Below are 18,987 nucleotides of genomic sequence, written 5' to 3' on the forward strand. Positions count from 1 at the left end.
GTGGTTTGTTGTCAATTTTTTTAAAAACTACATTTACTTTTTGATGAAAGCACAATATTAAATCTAAGCCCAGACTGACTAACATGTATAATGTGTATCATAAAATTATACACCCGCTCTTTCGAAGATTCAAGAATACAGAGAAAAATTGACTCTATGGAACATGGATTTTTTTTTTTGCAGAATAGTTTAAGAATACTCTCTGCCTGTCTTTTTAGCCGGCCGCTCGCGAGAGCGAGAACATGGGTGTTTGTTCTTTTTGTGATTTAGACAAGGGAAGCGGCGAATTGATCTTCGAACCTGAACTTAAACGCAAACTCATACATACCCCCCCCGTGGTACAGTACAAGGCATGGGGTGGATAGAGTCCCTACTCTGATTCCACAATAATGACATATATCTAAATTGTTTTATCGTTTAATAGATATTCCGTAGGCCCTCGGCGACACCTTTTTTTGTTGGTGATGACGTCGTCTGACGTCACATGACCTACATCGTGGATCCATCATCTTGGATTTCACTTGTTTCGACTTGTTTCTCAGAAAGTCAGAAAATGATGTGGATTGGTGGGAAATTAGCCAAACACGATACTTTAATGTAAAGCGCCAGTAATTTTGTAATTTTGCTCAAAGGAATTGAAAAAAAAAAAAAAAAACCCAGATAATTTCTGTCAAAAAAGAAAGAAATTAAATGGATGATCAGCATTTCAAAATGCGGTTGCTATGGCAATGTCAAATGATTTAAATTAAAGACATAGTTGACAGGTCAAAATATTGGCGAAGGGTGAATGAACAGCTACAGACAGAGCTAATCCTCTTGTCAAAATCTGAAAGACCTTTGAGAGGTAGCATTCGCCTCATCGTTTTGATACTTTTTATGACCTCCGACGTTCGGGGTTTGTGTAAGGGAAGCTGTAAATGAAACTACGTTTAAATACGATTCTAAGATACTTATTCAAAGTCAACGGCGCACACACACACTAGTTCAGCAACATTTGCAATTTTATGGAGATGGAAAACCCCTCCGTACATGCAGTTGCAATGATTATTGCTTTGTTGATTTTAGGGCCCTTGGATCCTATTATTAACTGTCGCGCGAGGCGCGATCGTCACTCGTGCTCTCGCGTGTAAGAATTAAGGAATTTTGCTTACATTTCATTTTTCAAGGACATGCATCTTAGGTTTCCCTCAGAAAACAAGAATACATCTATCGAGGCAAATTTGTTTGTCAAAGTCTTAGCAAGTGTATGTCTAGTTGTAGAAACAGCTGTTGCCATAGAGACGGGCATGGCTACATAACTGGCCTGGTTACAATGTGCGACAGCGAGAACGCCTGTCAGATTAGCGACTTTGACAAGTGAAGATGGTTCGAAGTAAGATTTAATGAAAAATCACTGGCGAGAAAAAGCAGTTCCATTTAAATTTTGTTTACTTACCATCATTAATTATTTCCTTATAAAACAGTAACGGAGGATTTACTTCGGAAGAGAGCCGAACACAACAACTGCGAGATCTTTTCGCTGGAAGAAATCTCGCTCCACCAACAAGAAATCGAGAGGTAACTTAATTAACTTTGCATTATTAAGCTTAAACTTTCTTACATTGTGTTGTGTTCTTTGACAAGACACTTCACTCAGCTCTCACAGTGCCTCTCTCCACCGAGGTGTATAAATGGGTACCGGTGAATTTAATGCTGGGGGATAACCTTGTTATGGACTATAGCAAACATTCACTGAGAGGGGAGAAGAAAAACTCCTAGTGCATGCCTAATTCTATAGAAACCGGGATAAGCTCCGGCTGCATTGGCCACTGGTCTGATGCAGAATTTACCATACCATTTTAATTAGTACAACAACTTTGATAGGATGATTAGACCTTAGAATAACAGCAAGCTTATAGTGGAGGCCACCTCAATGATAAATTAGTTTTAATTTGTTAGCCTTCTGTGTACGGCATGACCAATTCGGCATTATAAAGATTAAAGTGGTTACCATATGGGTGGTGTGGTGGCCAAATGGTTAGTGTATTGAATTCAGGATAGAGCAATCTAGGTTTGAGCCCTCTCACTTCACCTCTACGCCCTGGAGTAAAGTAAGGATGGAATAGTGTCTCATACAGGGGGTAGCAATAGCCCGGTCACTTAAGGTCATTTTCCAGTATTGCACTGTGCATCCCTACTGCGCATAATTTCATGCATTATTAGCGCATGCATTACAAAGGCCTCCTAATATAACTTCCACTTGGAGACAAGCAGTTTTGCTGATGATTATCGTTGTCTTGCATTGCTTAAGTCTTTTTTGCCTTTATTCCAGGATTGAACTTCTAGATAAACTGTGTAGAGATCTCAAAATTGTGTACTTGCAGAGCAATCTAATACCAAAGATAGGTAAGTTGCATGGACAAATGGGTCTGCAAACAGAGGGGAACCAACAGTTTAAAGGAAAAGAAATTTAACGAACTATTTCAGAAGTACTCGTAGTATCTATAAAGAAGCCTTTCAAAATTAGGGCATTAACAGGATTGAAATCTGGGACCTTTGCAAGTCCATTCTACATAGGTGCTATTTGTCTTAATCTCTTATAAGGAATGAATTGATTGTAAGCTAACTAAGAGAAATGTTTGTTTACTTAGGGTGAAATTCAGTTATATCTTACTATTAGTAATTCAATGTTTAACACAAGCATAGGAAAAGAACAGATTAAAAGGGAAGGAGAAAACTTTGACTGGCCGGTTTCAGACAATATAATCATAAAAATATATCAATTGATTTTTTTCATTTCATTTTTCTCCTCTTAGTATGGTGTTGTTTAGGGGTCCAAATTTAAAGTATTTCATGCTGGTGGAATACTGCTTCAGATTTTAACAGACTTTAACTATTATCTCCTACCTCTTGGATTATATCCCTTCTAATTATCTATGACAATATCTAAGATATTCTTTTTCTCCAGAAAATGTTGGTAGACTGAAGAAGCTAGAATATCTTAATTTGGCACTGAACAATATAACAAGGATTGAAAATCTTGAAGGTGAGAGATCTTGATGAAGTTATGGAATTTCAGCATGGAAACCACAGAGCCATAGAAAGTGTCTGTGTTCTCTCTCCTCTGCAGAGGCTCAAAGGTTTTTTTTTTGGGGGGGGGGGGGGATGAGGGGGTGGAGAATCTACTGAATGATATGAGTGCAGGCGCTGGGTCGACTTTGCACTTGCACACACCTTGCACAGTGGCTTTCTATAACAAATGTTTTGAGCCTCTGTGGAGGAGAGAGGTCTATGTCTATATTAATCAGGTTACACTGAGCCAAAGTGAAGATATCCTCAAGTATTCTAGTCTCAAATGTATAACCATAAGACCTAGAGTATACAAGGTACACACAACAGGTGCAGTAGACCTGGAAAATTCAGGGATGTACATGTCTTTATTCAAGTCAAATTTGGAAAAAGCAGGCTGGATTCTAATAAAATATTCTGTGCCACGTGCCTTGAAAAGCTCAGAATACTTTGGAATACAAGGCATGCACTGATCTCACCTGCACTCATACCCTTCCTCCAAAAAATTTGTGATCCCAGGTTACTACTGATCCATATATATTCAAGCCCAAATATTTGGCTTTTTGTGTAGTGTTATTTAAGAGAAATTTCAGCCTCTCAGTTTGCTATAATTTTCACACTACATCTGTACAATATTCAGGTGTCTGAGGTAAGTACATGTCTATTACGGGATTTGATATTGATGATGGATTAGCACATGCCTAGTAGGAGAAGTAAGGCTTTTAGTCTCGAAAGAAGAGGGACAAGGGGCAATGTACAGTTCCAGAAAATATCCAAACCCAAGGAAATACATGTATTGGAAATTCCCAGGTGGTTGGGGTCTAAAGAGTCTGAAGGAAGCATGAGGTTTAACTGGAATTTCTGGAGGGTTGAGGAGGGAAGGGGGGGGGGGGTTGAATTAAAAACCTACAGGGAGAGTATGATATTTCTAGAACAACACATTGGTCTCTGGGTCTAAGTAACCTGCTCAGAACAGCATTGACTAGCATTGATTTCCATCCATAAGAGCTGGCAAATACTGACGCCAGACTTGACTTTACTTGCCTACACCTAGTCTGTTAGCAGTTACTTCAAACGATGTACATGTATAAAGTCATTCGATGAAAATTATACTGTTTTTCACTCTATTTTACAGGCTGTGAGTCTTTACAAAAGTTGGATCTCACTGTTAACTTTGTAGGAGAACTCACAAGTATTGAATCACTCAAAGCAAATTATCATTTCAAAGAGCTGTAAGGAATTTTTTTTTACATGCTATGGTTTGAATTTGATTAGAGAGTTTTTTGCAAATCATTAACAAATTAGACATTAAATTGACGTTTTAATTTTCCTTTGCCTAACAATTGTTGGAATCTGGATGAATCAAAGTAAAATTTAAAAATTTTATTTATCAATAAATGGTTGCAAGTAGTGAAGTCATATCATTAAATTTCATAAATAATTATGATAAATTAACTTCAAAAGCATCTGCTTAAAACCTTCTCTCTTTGTATCTTCAGTTCTGAGATTTGACCTCCAAAAATAAATGTTGCACTCAATTTAAGGTTTACATGGTATGTGCCTGCTAGACTGTTAGCCAGGCTCCACTCTCCAGGTATATCTCTACACAACTTGATTGTCAACCCTTGGTTTCAGGTATCAAATCACAGAGTGGGAAGAAATGAACTTCTAAAACTTATTAACAATTCATCAAGTTTAAACAAAGGAAATCATAACTTACTGTGACAGTACACTGTATTTGGATATCTGATCTTAATTACCATACATTTTATTTATGATTTACTTTTATGCTTTCTCATTAGTTTTTGTTTTGATTGAGAAGAGATATCAATCACTCAAGACAGTGTTTAACCACTCTTCCAAACACCCCAAAGTTTGTCAAATATACTCTGCCTCACATCATATGTTCAACTCTCTTCTTGTTGTTTAGAAATGCGGTGAAACAGTCTTTTGTGCCAATATATTTCATGAAGATAGAGAGGCACATGTCTTGAATGTATTTCTGTTTCAATTGGATAGATATCTGACAGGGAACCCATGCACAGAGTACGAAGGGTACAGAGAATATGTCATTGCTACTTTAGATCATTTACAGTGGCTTGATGGAAAAGAGATAGAAAAATCTGCGAGGATTTTGGCCAAGCAGGTTAGCTTGCAACTTGATGATCCACATTATACTCTGGTAATACCATAGATATAGTACTATGTAACTATGTTAAGTACAATCTGATAGAAAGAGATTATGCAGTGCAGTTGTAAAGCAATTGTTAGCCTGAAGGTGAGCAACAAAAATCCAGAGCTCTTAGTTCTTAGGGCTAACAGTTTTTCCCTGCACAAAGACCTTTTGAGGTTTGATCTACTAACTCTTTACTAGTTAATGACATAGCTACAAGGATATCCATGTTATATCTCATGACAAACAGCTGTCAAACCAACCTCTCCTTACAGACGGCTCTATGGACACTTCCATACTACAGACACTTCTATAAAACAGACACCTCATTCTGTATATTTACATCCAATTATTCACTTGGGTCCATACTAACCCATTAACCCAGGGATCACAGATGAAATTCAAGTCTCTAATATAGGCACCTCTACTAAATATATACAGATGCCTACATAGCAGACAATTCACTTGGTCCCACACAAACCATTAATTATTGTTCACATTATCCCAGCCTGCCTCTATAATATGGACACCTTCATGGCAATCCAGACAGTCAACTCTGTCTTTTATGTCCTTCATTAAAGATATTTGACTCTAGTTATAATTTAATTACTGACAGAAAAATTCAATACAGCAAGTTAAGACTACCCGGTAGTTAGAAATAATAGTTTTTCATAGGTAGTTATTTTAGAACCTTCCAATTTTGTCTTTGATTAACTAATGAAAAGTTTCTGTATCAAACCTCTATGTTTCAGAAAACAGCAGTCAACTTCTACCCTTCACATTAGAATATGTGTGAGTTTCCAAATGATAATGTTAATTATTAATTTTTTTATGTTTTAGGATTATGAGAATATCAGGAACGGGATAATTATTCAAGAAACAGAGTACACTAAGAAAAGGGTAAAACTTTAAATTTTTGAACACTACCTTGAAATTTAAATGTTAAAATGGAAATACACAGTACCTATACATCAGATGCAACTTTTCTTCAGGAGAAAGAAAAACAAGAAGCAACAAAGGCGAAAACAGATGATAAAGAAACTGAAGATCTCAGGTAAAACTTACATGAGGTTATACACCTGTCGGGGAATAGGGGTAGGTGAAGTCTACATTGGATCTAAGTGCTCATGAGGGATTCCCATATAAAGGACAGGGGTGCTTTTGGTACCTTTTAGGGGTTAAAAAGCAGGTTTAGTACCTCTTAGGGTGTTTAGCCTCAAAGGGTCTTCATCAGGAGCTTTCAAAGTACCTTTTAGGGTATTGCGCCGGGAAAAGTCATTGTCAGTCATATGCATTGCTTTAGAATCAGTACTTCTTAGGGGTGGAAAAAAGTTTTAAGCCACACCCATGAGACATGATCTTGGTACAATGTATCTCGTAGGGATTCTTTTCAAAATTTCTGATGAGCAGCCCTGTCCTTTTATACTGGAGTACCATGGTGTCTAAGTGTTCCATAGTCTTAACAATAGGAGACCTCTACTCCTACACTGATGTTAACAATGCCTTTTACCTCAGGCAAAGATTAGATTTGTCAAGCAACCAGTTCATAATGGTGTACGGAAACTTTAAATTATCTTAAGTTTGATCTGTGTAACCAATAGGCCAATTTCAATATGTTAAAGTTCTAACTTGGTTCAGAGGGTTGAGGCAGTAAAATAAAAGAAATGTCATTAAGATTGGGTGCTGAATATTTAATTTCTTTTGTTTTATTCCCCAAAGCCCTGGAGCCAAGTTAGAATTTAATCTATGGAGATTGGCCTATTTCCCTGCCCCCACAGATGGAAGGGCTGATTGTTTTATATTTATGGGAGATGGGGTGTTTCTTTGCGTCATCTCATGATGTAACCTTATTTCTTAGAAGCCTTTTGCATATAAGGCAAATCCCCATGCATTCCTTAAAGCATCAGAAAAGATTCTACCATTGAGTGGCAAGATTCACTGAGGACAACCTACATCATTACAGATGTGCTTGCTAACTAAGAAGCACTGGGCTGTGCCCCATGTGTGGAGATGTGGTGGCCTCATGGTTAGTGTGCTCAACTTGGGATTGAGTGATCCAGTTCGAGTCCTGGCTGGGGACATTTTGTCATGTTCTTGGGCAGGAGACTTTACCCCACAGTGCCTCTCTACACCCAGGTGTACAAATGGGTACTGGTATGGGGGGTAGCCCTGCAATGGACTAGTATAGTAGAAATATTCTTTAAGTTAGTAGCTTCATGGTACAGAAACCAGGATAAGCTCTGGCCTGATGGGCCACTTGGCTCGTATGCAGACATTGCCTTACATGGCCTGATGCTGCAGGCCCCCTATAACTATAGGTAAGCATGTGAGTGTCTGGTTCTTATAAGGGGTAAATGGCCTGTAGTCATTACTTTTGTCCTGTCTTTCTCTTCTAGTAAGAGTAATCAAGAAAAAACAGAGAAAGAAGAAGAAGAAGACGAGAAAAGGTATTCTCAGACTAATTTGTGTACGTGATTCATGCAGACCCATGGTGGCAGTTTTTCAACCTAGGTCAATAATAATTATTGGTTGTTAGCTATTGTTCTCTTCTCAAGCATTAGGTCTGCCATATCATATCCAAAAACGTCTCTGTTCTTAGTTATTCATTTGGTTGTTCTATTTAAGTTGCCACAGTTGTTAGTTATTTAATACTTTAATATCATTATGATTTCATAAATAATTTTGATTTTAGATTTTGGCAAGAAAAAACAGATTTCACCCCAGAGTCCAGGATTGAACTTCATCAACACATTGAAGAAAAGCGGAAACAAAAGGAGAAAAGAGATGATGAGTGAGCCAGTTTAAATGTCTTTAAAATCCAAATCATACCATTAATGTAAAAGTAATATGAATTTTAAAATGAGTAGTTTCTAAATTTGTAATTAATTTAAGAAGTTTATTAAAATAAATGTATTGTATTAAGTAGTGTTATGGTAATTTTAATGACACGTTAAAACATATTGCAAGCAATTTAATTTTTTAATTAATGTACAGTGAGTAGTTTATTACAAGAAATGTACGGAATGTATTTCAAGAAAATATTTTTTTGAACTGCTAGAACAAAGAAATGACTTGCCTCAATCTGTAATTTTTATTCCACAAGGCACGTTTTCCATGGATGCATGATCATGTTGTTATGACTCACTGTCATTTTTTTAAACCTTTTTCTTTACATTTTTCAGGAGACTTGGAAGAAAGAAACAAGTTAAAGAAATGAGGTTCTTTGCGGCTGATGGTCATGTGCTGAATGTAAACCAAGGAAAGTAAGTACTTGAATTCTATAATATAAGTGAGACATGACTGTCTGATGTTTACCCATTTGAAAAATGTTTACTAGGCACCCTGGGCCAAGTCTCAAGTTTCATGATGAACATTGAACAGTCAGAATTAAATTGACATCTGATACAACTGAGTTTGTCTTTTTTCTGAGGGAGAGTAGGTGGGGGGAGGTGGGGAGAGGTGGGGGGAGGTGGGGGTGGGGTGAGGAAGGGCCTTTAGCGTGTAAAGTAATATTGCCAGGGGTGATCAACAAAAATCGTAATGAAAAAAGGCACCTTAATGCCTTTTTGAGGCAGAAGCTCTGACTAAATCATGGTTCCCTTCAAGAGGTACCAATTTATCACCACCTTTATTTTCTCTGACATGTCATTCTCATCATACCTCTTCTAAAATACCCTGAAAAGTACTGGATGACTTTAACAGTGGTCACGTCAGATTAGACATTCTAAGTGGTACTTAAGTGGTACTAAGGGGTCAAATAAGTGGTATCTTTTAAGGGTTAAATAAAGCTCAAGCCATGCCCAGATTGGTCTCCTTTAGGGGTTTAAATTCAAATGTTTTGATGAGCATTCCTGACCATTTCATATGAGAGTCCCCCGGGTTGACACCAAGCATTTTCTAAGTACCAATAGTCCCCCCCCCCCCCACCCACCTCTTGAGCAGATGGCATGTAATGTTTCTTTTTGAAAATTTGAGTGTTCATTGCTCCTATAGATGGGACTTTGAGTTTCATGATGATGAAGATAACAATAGATTTGTTTTGGATCTACCTTGTTTTAAGTAAGTGCCATGTAATATTTGTTTTTAAATCCTTTTCTAATAGATATGAGGTTTGTGATTTAAATCCCTTAACACCATTGCAATTGTGATAAATGGAAGTACAGGTATCTTTATACTACCATGAAAAATTTAAAATGTATTTAAATTTTATTTTTCACAGAAAGTAAATTTTTATTAGAAATTTCTTTTCAGGAAGTGTTACATGTGTGTTAAGTCATTTCAATATTGATGATTGTTCCAGGTATTTGGACACATCTCTCATTGATGTTGATGTTCAGCCCACATATGTAAGAGTGACAGTAAAAGGCAAGGTAAGAAATGATAGCTCACATCCCATGATTGCAGTATAACTTAACTGGTGCTTGTTACAGCAGTTGGTAACAGCAATAAAAGTTTTTTTCAAAAACATTTTTCTGTGGGAATCCCATCTCCAAGAAGTGACTGTGCTTATATTAAGTTGTTAAGAGTTCAGCTTGTGGAAAAATGTTTTGTCCTCAATTTAACTGCTGTCATGACAGTAATAGAACTGGTGATTAATAATGGCATGATTAAGAGCTTTGGAATGCATTTAAAGAATTCTGGGTAAAACCCTGGCTGGAGTTGTTGTGTTGTGAATTGTTGTAAATGTTAGGTACAAATACATTTGTTGTTGTTGTTGTTGCTGTGTTCTTGGGTAATTGGAAGATACGGAAATTCCACTGTTTTCTGAACCACTTTATCATTTATTGGTACAGTGGAACCCTGCCCTACGACCACCCCATTAATACGGCCACCTTGTAATTACGGCCACTTTATTCTGACCCGAAAAAAGCTCAGTCAGTCATTTTCCTATTTGAAGAACTCCTTTAATACAGCCACCCCTTTAATGCGGCCAGATTTTTGTGGCTCATTGGTGACCGGATTAACGGCATTCCACTTTACCTGTGAATTGTTGGGCCAACCCGTTGTAGTGAACTAACGAAAATATGCTGAGCACTCTATGGAGAAGACATACATGTATACTTGGACACTTCATGATAAAAAACCAAGATTCTGTTCTAGACTGTTGAGCCACCAGCCTCTCAAAAGACAAAAGGAAAAGGTCTTTTTGCACTAGGTGCTCAGCATACACAACACATAACATTTTAATGTTTCTTGGGGAAGAGATATATCAGATAAACAGAGATACTGCGCACTATTAAAAAATAATATACAAATTTATCATTCACGTCAGTAGCTTAAAATATGTTGTAGGTGTTTCAACTGGCTCTGAACGAAGAAGTCAATCCTGACTCAAGTTCTGCAAAGAGATCGCGGACAACAGGCCATCTGATCATAGAAATGCCCAAGGTATGAAATGCAATCAATGGGTCTTTTGCAACAGAAGGTCACATGGTATTAAATCAGCCATGCTAAAGGGTAAGTTACATACTCGAACATTAAAAAAAAAAAACAAAGAAAACTCAAGTTTGATTGATTGAAATTGCTTTGTTTTGGAGGCTGTCACATTCTTTTGCCCTCCAGCATGACAGATTTTGTATCATGTGACTGTTTGTTGCAAAAAGCTTGTTGTCTTGTAGGTTAAGACTACATACAAGCCAAGTGGCCCATCAGGCCGGCACTTACGTCCCGTTTCAGTAGCATGAAGTGACTAGGAGTACCTCTACTCCCCCTGGATGAGATGCTAGTCTATTGCAGGGTTACCCACCAGCATTAAATTTGCCTGTACCCATTTGTACGCATGGGTAGAGAGAGGCAATGTGAGCGTAAAATGTCTTGCCCAAGAACACAACACAATTTCCTCGGCCAGGACTCGAACCTGGACTGATCAATCAGGAGACAAACATACTAACTATGCTGCCTTGTGATTGACAGGAAATGAACATACAAAACATACATAAAAAATCACTAGACCGCCTAAGTGACTAACTGTGACTTACTGCACAGACATCTGACTAGAGCATGAACAGGTTTCCTGATTTTTTGAGGAACACTGTAAGTGATTTTTTCTTCTTGTGTTGAAGATGAAGCAAGTGGTCAAGCCACTGAGGAATTTACCGACAAAAAGTCCTAATAAACCAAAACATGACAGTCAAGATTCCCAGTCACCTTCAGAACCAGAGAAAGAGAACAGGTATGTTGTTGATGAAGGTAATTTTTGAGGGTAAATGCCCCTTCCGAGGAGACCCCCATAAAAAAAGGACAGGAGTGCTCTTTGAAATTTAAAAAGAACCCCTAAGAGGTACTTAGATCCTGTTTTGTGGGTGTGGCTTGAATTTTTTTCACCCCTATTCTAAAACAACACATTATCTTCTGTCATTTGTAATTTTTTTTTGGGGGGGGGGCAGGGGGGGAGGACTCAATACCCTAAAAGGTATTGCAAACGTTCCTGCTGTGGACCTTTTAGTTACGATGAGAACCCTTGTCCTTTATATAATTGGAGTTCCTCCCCCCTTGGCCTGGGGTCAACCCCTGCCAAATGGTCCCAAGATTTTGATCCAGTGTCATCAAGAAAATCTTGGAACCATTTTATTCACCTAGTTTAGGAAGATATTGGATGAAGAGTTGCTGCAAGGGCTTCACTGACATTTACAAACACAGTCTGTCTTATTTATAGCTATGGTCACATGCTTTTGCCCAAGGAGATATTTCACTTGTAACTTGGGTGGTTGTAGACGGGATATTTGAATTTCTGAGATTAAACAGAACTTAGGATACATATACAGTCAAACCCCTGTTAAATAGCCACCCTTGGGCAAATGGGAGGTAGCCACTTAAAAGGAGTTGGCCGCCTTATAGAGGTTGGTGTACCTTAATACTTTTCACCATCGGATTAATTTCTTAGTGAACATGGAGTCACTTCAAGACAATCATGATGAACGTGTGTTTGAATGGTTTTGTCACTTCTCACCTTCTATTTCAGACACTTATTTGTCATTGCCTTTTCCACCAAAAAAGGGTTATTTAGGTGTATTAAAATTTGGGTGGCTGTTCAAAAGGGATAAAGAGGACAGAAAAACCCTCATGAGGACAACCAAAGGTGGCCGCGGCCACTTAATGGAGGTGGCCGCGGCCACTTAATGGAGGTGGCCGGTTAATAGGGGTTTTATTTACAGTATTTTGCTGACAATTATCTTGGGACTTTGATAACTGGCTGCTTGATAGAGGTTCAACAGTACACAAAGCCTTTGTCTTGGCTGATTCTCCAACAAACCACTAAACATCTCCGATGATGGGCTAACCCAAAACTGTCTGACTTCCTACTTATATTTTGGTGCTTTTTTTATACCTTACTTCAGTTTTACAATATTTGTCTTTGACAAGTGCCATGCAGACATGATTATTTCTGTTCATGATAGGTAGAAAAGTTCTTGCTCTCTCCCAGATCAGTCATTTTTTTAAGGCTAACTCGTTAACTTCCCAGCTATTTAGCCTCCAGTCTCAATATTTGTACTTTATTAATATGTGTGTGTGAGAGTTATAAAATTGTAAGTACAAGAGTAAATAAAGTTTTGTTGTTGTTGTTGCCTTCAGTCTGTCACAAATGCTACCTTGTGTTACAGATAGAGAGTACAAACTGCATTTATTATCAGATGTGAACACTTGTGTAAATACATCTACAAATTTTCTCATCTTTCTCAGAATACACCACGAGCGATTGGAGGTCAAACCCAATACTAACAGTGACATGGATTTCAGTAAAATTGTAAAAGACAGCAAAACTGTTCAAGACAAAACTAAAAAGCAAGATGAAAAGGTGAACAGAATAACAGAATCAAAGGAAGATAATTTTATTGATGACCCGGATGTTCCGCCGCTTATGTGAGATTTGGTGAAATCTTCTGTACATGTACATAATGTAATAAATATCAATGTTTAAAGAAGCATTTTTTAAATTTTTCTTAGTGTTTCTTCACATGGAATTCATTAAATGCTATTGGGAGACCAGAATGAACATTATTTTCTTACAGCAAAAGTCCCAACATCAACAAGTTCTTTGTCAAAACCAGGTTTTTAGCCAGATGGGTGTCCTGTGGATGGCCACTTATTAAAGAAAATCATTTTATTTTTCATGTGTTGCCTTATAAATTGTTCATTTGAGCAGACCCTATAGCACATTTTGGACGCCCACATTTTAAATCCTGGCTAAAAGCCTGCTCAAAATGTACTCTCTGCGTTGTTCAAGTTACGAGTCACAAACCAAACAACTGATTCAAAAAAAGACACAAGAAAAAAAATGCAATGCCTTGCAATAATTTTAATGGACTGAAATTGTTCTGCTTCCTTCTCTCAATTTTTAGTTTACAAAATCTTTTTGGGCAACATGCAGTTTCCATGGGAATAACACAAAATAAAATCCAAAACTAACGACAAATATCAGTACACAGTTCTCCTAAAAAACACGTTTATTAACATAGTTCGCCTAGGTGCCTTCACTCTTACAATCCAACCAAAATGTGTTGAAACTGTAAAAGACAAACCCAACAGCACACAGGCCTTACACCCCTCTATTTATTTACTTTTTTCAAAAGTTTTTGCACACAGAAGTAGCATTTAAGAGCTTAATCCAGGGAATCTCCATCTTCAGTTTTCTATCAAAGAGACAACAAGAGAGAAACTTGTGAGAAATTCACTTCAGTCATTCGTAATCAATCATTGACTTCCATCATTTGCAATGGATTTGTAATTGGGAAGTCCCAAGTTCAAATCCTCCTCCCCGCCACTTGATGGATTTGTGTTTGGTGGTCCCAGATTCAACTCCTCCACACTTTGTAAATAGCCAACTGGTCAGCCTCCTGCCAGTTAGGATTTTTAACAAGTTTCTGTTCAATTTACAATATTTCTTTGTTCATTTCAGTGTACTCAATTAGTGCAGTAGTGCTAAACACTTCGACACTTAAATAAAGTGATTTTTATTATTTGTTTTTTTTCATCATTACTCGGGGTTCCATAGGAAAGGTAAAGGTAAAATGTGCATAAAAGCCAAGTGGCCCACCAGCCAGAGCTTTTCCCCGTTTCTGTAGCATGAAGCGACTAGGAGTATTTCTACTCCCCCCTGGATAGGATGCTAGTCCATCACAGGGTTACCCGCAGCATTAAGTTTGCTGGTACCCATTTATTCACCTGGGTGGAGAAAGGCACCATGAGAGTAGTGTCTTGCCCAAGAACACAACACAGTGTCCCCGCCCAGGGCTCAAACTAATTATTGGCAGAGTCTAAGCATTGCAGGAAGGGGGAGTGACTTACTTCAGACATCTACAATATTTCCCAAGAGAAATCTATTCATTTCACCCTAGCAATTTACCAGTTAATGGTAAACATCCATCAAAACAGTCAAACAATAACTGATTTGCATGTAAAAGTTACACTAAAGTCCTCCGTGTTTTGGCAGCTAAATTTGCCCACCATCTCTCATGTGGCATTGAACTTAAACCTTTAACCCTCAAATTTAAACATGTGCATGTTGCTAATATAGACCATATTTGTATTCTCAATATTGGACTGGTACTAGCTTGCAAAGGAGGCTCACGTGGGGGAATATCATTAAGAAGGGATTAAGGTCATTTGCACTCGCTTTTGGACTAGACTGTCCGATAATGCCAATACAAGGTCATTTGCATTTGAAAAGCTCCCCGCATTCTTCTCGGTCGCAAGCTAGTTCCAGTCCAGTACCGAAAATACGAATATGGCTTATTTTATGAACGTTGTTAAACTCACTTGCGTTGTCGTGCTTTGTATGCTATTGAGGCTTTCGACCAACATTTGAAAGACATGTTCTGGTAGAGTTGAATGAAACACTTGTAAGAGCTGTTGGGGCTGGCCACAAACCACAACAGCATTTGTCAAGTGTTTTACAGCTTGCTCAAATTCACCTGCAAAAATTAAAGATAATGTCTTCTTTAGTCATCACTGATGAAAATCTACTCTCAGCCAGATATCCAATCAGTCAATCAATCAATCAATCAACTTTGTTATTGCACACTATTTACAGAGTTAAATTACATCAGTATAATTATAAAATAATTATTAGAAAAGAAATATATGTTACATATGGCTATGGAAAGAATAAAAAAATACGTGCATTTGAGATGATGCATTGTACGTGATAAAATTATTTCTCAGGAATGGAATAAAAATGAAGCTGATAACAGAGATTTTGCATAGTATTGTGTGGCAGTATAATAAAAAAAACTTGTTCCATATTCGGCCACAAATTTCCAGTTAAAATATTTCTCATTGTAGCAGAAATGCCTGGTCAGTGTGTCTGACCAGGCTAAGCTCTTACCTGTCAAAACCTCAAATTTACTGGACAATTGTCGGATGACCTACTGTTAATTGCAGGCTTGCAACAAGGAGAATTTAGAGACTGACCTTGTGCAAGAAGATCCTCTCCCAGTTGAACTTCCTCCAAGAAAAACTGTTGAACTGCAGCTGCATCTTTCCTATCTGGTACACGATTCTACAATAGACATGAGAATATAATTTCACTTTTACATGTAACAACGTTTAATTTTACTTAAAATCAAAAGTATGTGTCTGCTTTTGGTATGTGAATGAGAAACCTATATTGAAAAACAAACAGTACCACTCAGAAGGAATGCCAAGTGGCTTTCATTAAAAGGGTTTCATTCTCAGAAATCATAGGTAGCACAACCTTGGCTTGTACCATATAACAAACATTACTCATGAAAGTACCACTTGATAGCTTTCATTGGAATGGTCACCAATTACTGTTTCATCCACAGACTCAATGGTCAGAGTCACATGACTAGAGGTTGGCAGAAAGGGTGTAAGAAATGTTGTTAGTTGTTAATGTTCCCATCTATAATTATCATAGATGGTAATATCCAAGGCACGTGATAGCATGTTTTAGGTCACATAGACTTAGCCACAATAAGCAACAAATAACACCTTGTTGGCTTTGCTAAATAATTCTTCATGGTGAAATAAGGTACACAACATTTTTAAGATCCAATAAAGTAATTTCTTTCAGCAAAATGTTTCATCTATCAGGTGACAAATTTACCACTTCTGCACTATCATTTACCCTCAGCTTTATCTTCTGACTTGGGAATAATTTTAAACTAAATTATACAGTTTAATGGTGGTCCCCCAGCTAGTTTAGCTCTATAGTTATTTTCGGTGACCAGCTACTGTATATATTTTTAAGTTATGTAATTATATCTAATCCTGTACATTCAGTCAAATATTATTACAATGATAAATACATGTTGTCATATGCTGTTGTCAGCAACTGCTGCAGTTATCGTAGAAACAAAGATAAAAGACGCCCCAGTTTCTGCTACATGTTCAAAATTTAATTTTTTCACTTAACTTGTGCTTAAAGATGGAGAGCCCTTAAGTTGTTCTAAAGGCACTCACCTTCATTTCCTCCATAGACGCTTCCTTTTGTGCTTCCCTTTCTCTGCGACGTTCTGATATAAAATGGAATAATACAAAGTATGTTTCTAACTACAGACTGCCCTATAAATATTGTCAGGTGCCAGTGAAAGTCCTTTAAGAATAAAAGCTCCACTGAGCCAACATAATGTTGACCCCTAAAATATACCTCTTCAAAACAGACATGACAGCAATTTGTTTTTATTCGTTGAGAGCAACCCTAACAAATACCTTGACAGCTAAAAATAGTGCCATCTTGTTTTGAACACCCTAAGGTCTTCTTTACACGACTTCGGGTTACTTCCTAAGTCAGGTTGAATCATCATCAAGGGTGACCCTTTTGCAGCCAAATGCTTGTCAGCGTTAACATGAAAAGATAACTCAAGTCAGGTCAGCTTCCCTTGCTGGGTAACCATTGTCAAGACTCGGGTTAACCCGGTTGGAAGGGTTGAAATTTCTTCCATTCTTTCATGTAAACATTGGGCCAAAAGCTAACCTGGGCTGGTAAAGGTAACCATTTTTTTTTCTTTTTTTTGTTTTGTTTGTATATCATGGCCTCCCACCATTCCTTTACACTTGACTTTGCAGGATTATTGTTTGTCAACTTTCTAGCCCGTGTTTTCAGTTTTTCAGTCAGTAGAAAGGTTGACCCCAGTCAGGCTCGAAGCAAACTACATGCTTATTGCAGTGTGTTTTTTTAGCACTCTCTGCAGTGATTCAACCTGGGCTTGTGCAGAGAGGCCCTAAGTGAGACCATAATCTGTAATTTACACCCCAAACCAAGAATACGAACATCCCTGACCTTTTTAAGTGGGAGTTCCCCCATGGGGAAGCCAGAATCCTGTTTAAAGAGGGGGGAAGTAGTGCTCTTAGCCAATTTTTGCAAAGGAAAGAAGAGTTATGTGCCATCAGAACAAGAATACACTTTCCTTATTAAATATGTTTACAGCTCACATGTACGGAATGACTCATGTTTTGCACTTGACCAAAGTGCACTCTAATAATCTAAGACTGGAAGAATATTTTCAAATGATCTAAGCCAATAAATTTCTTCACTATCAGCGGTATTTTTTTTTTTTTTTGGTAGTTCATTAAGTTGGTTGCTGCTAGAAAGAATTCTAGTAATGAAGGTGCCAATGACAGGACATCCAAAACACATTCATTTGTTCTCATGTGTCTCTGAATGTATAGACTGCCTGATATATACAATCTTTCCAATAACACTGACTCATCAAATTCTTTTCACATGAGTGTCATTAGCTTACACAGCAGTCTGTGCGTAAAACGTTAAAAATGTGTTGTTACATCACACCATGCCATTCAGCTCGAGGGGACCCAACACCTCGCTGACTTGACAAGTCATATTCAGAGCAGCTTAGAAGGTACGCAAAATGCTATTTCAAATCAATCCTGTCTCCCACAGTATTTCCCTTTACGTACGACATGCAGTACATAAGCTAAAGTAACTTACTTTCAAGAAGTTTCTGCTTAAACATGGGGTCGCTTCGTCTCTTCCGGTCAAAGTACACACAGTAACCCAAGAAAAACGTGCCACAGATTCCCGCCACAATTCCCGCTATTAATCTAGAACTCATTTTTACGGTTACCTAAAACATAAATAAGGGTATCTCTTGCAAATTAACACGAATATCCTAACTTAACTCCGTGAATTAAAACCCTTGCTTGGGAGAGCTGTTTGGCACGTTTTGCAAGTTGCGCGGTCGCTAACGGGATCTTCCCAGCAACCTTTGCGGCAACGATAATTGGAAGAAAGGCCACCGTACCTTCACAGAAGTAAAATGTTCAATGGAATCCGTTCTCTTTATGGAGGAAAATGGTCGGCTCTATAAGAATCTTTTCCTTTCCTGCACACGGCCGTAGCTAGACTGAAACCTTACCGAGGCAGTATTTCACGATTTTTACTGACTTAATTAAGTGTAGATATAGATATCAGAAAAAAAAAAAAAAAAAAACGTTTCAGATCTTTTATATTGTTTTTTTTTTCTTTAATGCATAGCCTCTTATGGGAACTTGCATTCAAACGTTTTACCGAAGTAAGTGCCTCAGGTGGCCTGTTACTAGGTACGGCCCTGCCGAATCTCTTGTTATCTTGAAACTTTGCACTGTTCTAGGTCTGTGTCATGGGATTCGGGCTATGCAAAACCTCACTTGTTATAGCTAAATTAAGCATACCAGAACTCAGTCATTCTATTTCTCGATGATACATTAGCTTGCCTCAATCACACGCTAAAAGGGTAATCAAGCAAAGGAACCCTCGTGGTTTTATTATTTTTGAAAAAGCATCTGGAACTAGTCGTTGTAAATTG

General features: G+C 37.8%; 2 protein-coding genes across 2 annotated transcripts; one reads left to right on the forward strand and one right to left on the reverse strand.

Annotated features, from left to right (window-relative positions):
- The first annotated feature begins 1,279 nt into the window (after positions 1–1,279).
- Positions 1,280–15,347, forward strand: LOC110043204 (dynein axonemal assembly factor 11-like). The gene is made up of 16 exons (XM_089291777.1): positions 1,280–1,372; positions 1,464–1,557; positions 2,312–2,385; positions 2,948–3,025; positions 4,184–4,280; positions 5,068–5,194; positions 6,062–6,121; positions 6,214–6,275; positions 7,618–7,668; positions 7,914–8,012; positions 8,404–8,484; positions 9,215–9,280; positions 9,522–9,591; positions 10,514–10,609; positions 11,284–11,393; positions 12,902–15,347. Exons 1-16 carry the CDS (start codon positions 1,363–1,365, stop codon positions 13,083–13,085), a joined length of 1,359 nt encoding a protein of 452 aa, XP_089147903.1. The 5' UTR covers positions 1,280–1,362; the 3' UTR covers positions 13,086–15,347.
- LOC110043203 (mitochondrial import receptor subunit TOM20 homolog) lies at positions 13,648–18,407 on the reverse strand. Its single transcript, XM_020748641.2, has 5 exons — positions 18,132–18,407; positions 16,643–16,695; positions 15,632–15,719; positions 14,978–15,132; positions 13,648–13,851 (listed from the first exon to the last, which is right to left on the reverse strand). The coding sequence occupies exons 1-5, from the start codon at positions 18,253–18,255 to the stop codon at positions 13,822–13,824; spliced, it is 450 nt and encodes a 149-aa protein (XP_020604300.2). The 5' UTR covers positions 18,256–18,407; the 3' UTR covers positions 13,648–13,821.
- Positions 18,408–18,987: the final 580 nt, after the last annotated feature.

The sequence above is a fragment of the Orbicella faveolata genome, unplaced genomic scaffold, assembly GCF_042242905.1.
Source record: "Orbicella faveolata isolate gen_17 unplaced genomic scaffold, um_ofav_v1 contig_24, whole genome shotgun sequence".
Classification (NCBI taxonomy): Eukaryota; Metazoa; Cnidaria; class Anthozoa; order Scleractinia; family Merulinidae; genus Orbicella; species Orbicella faveolata.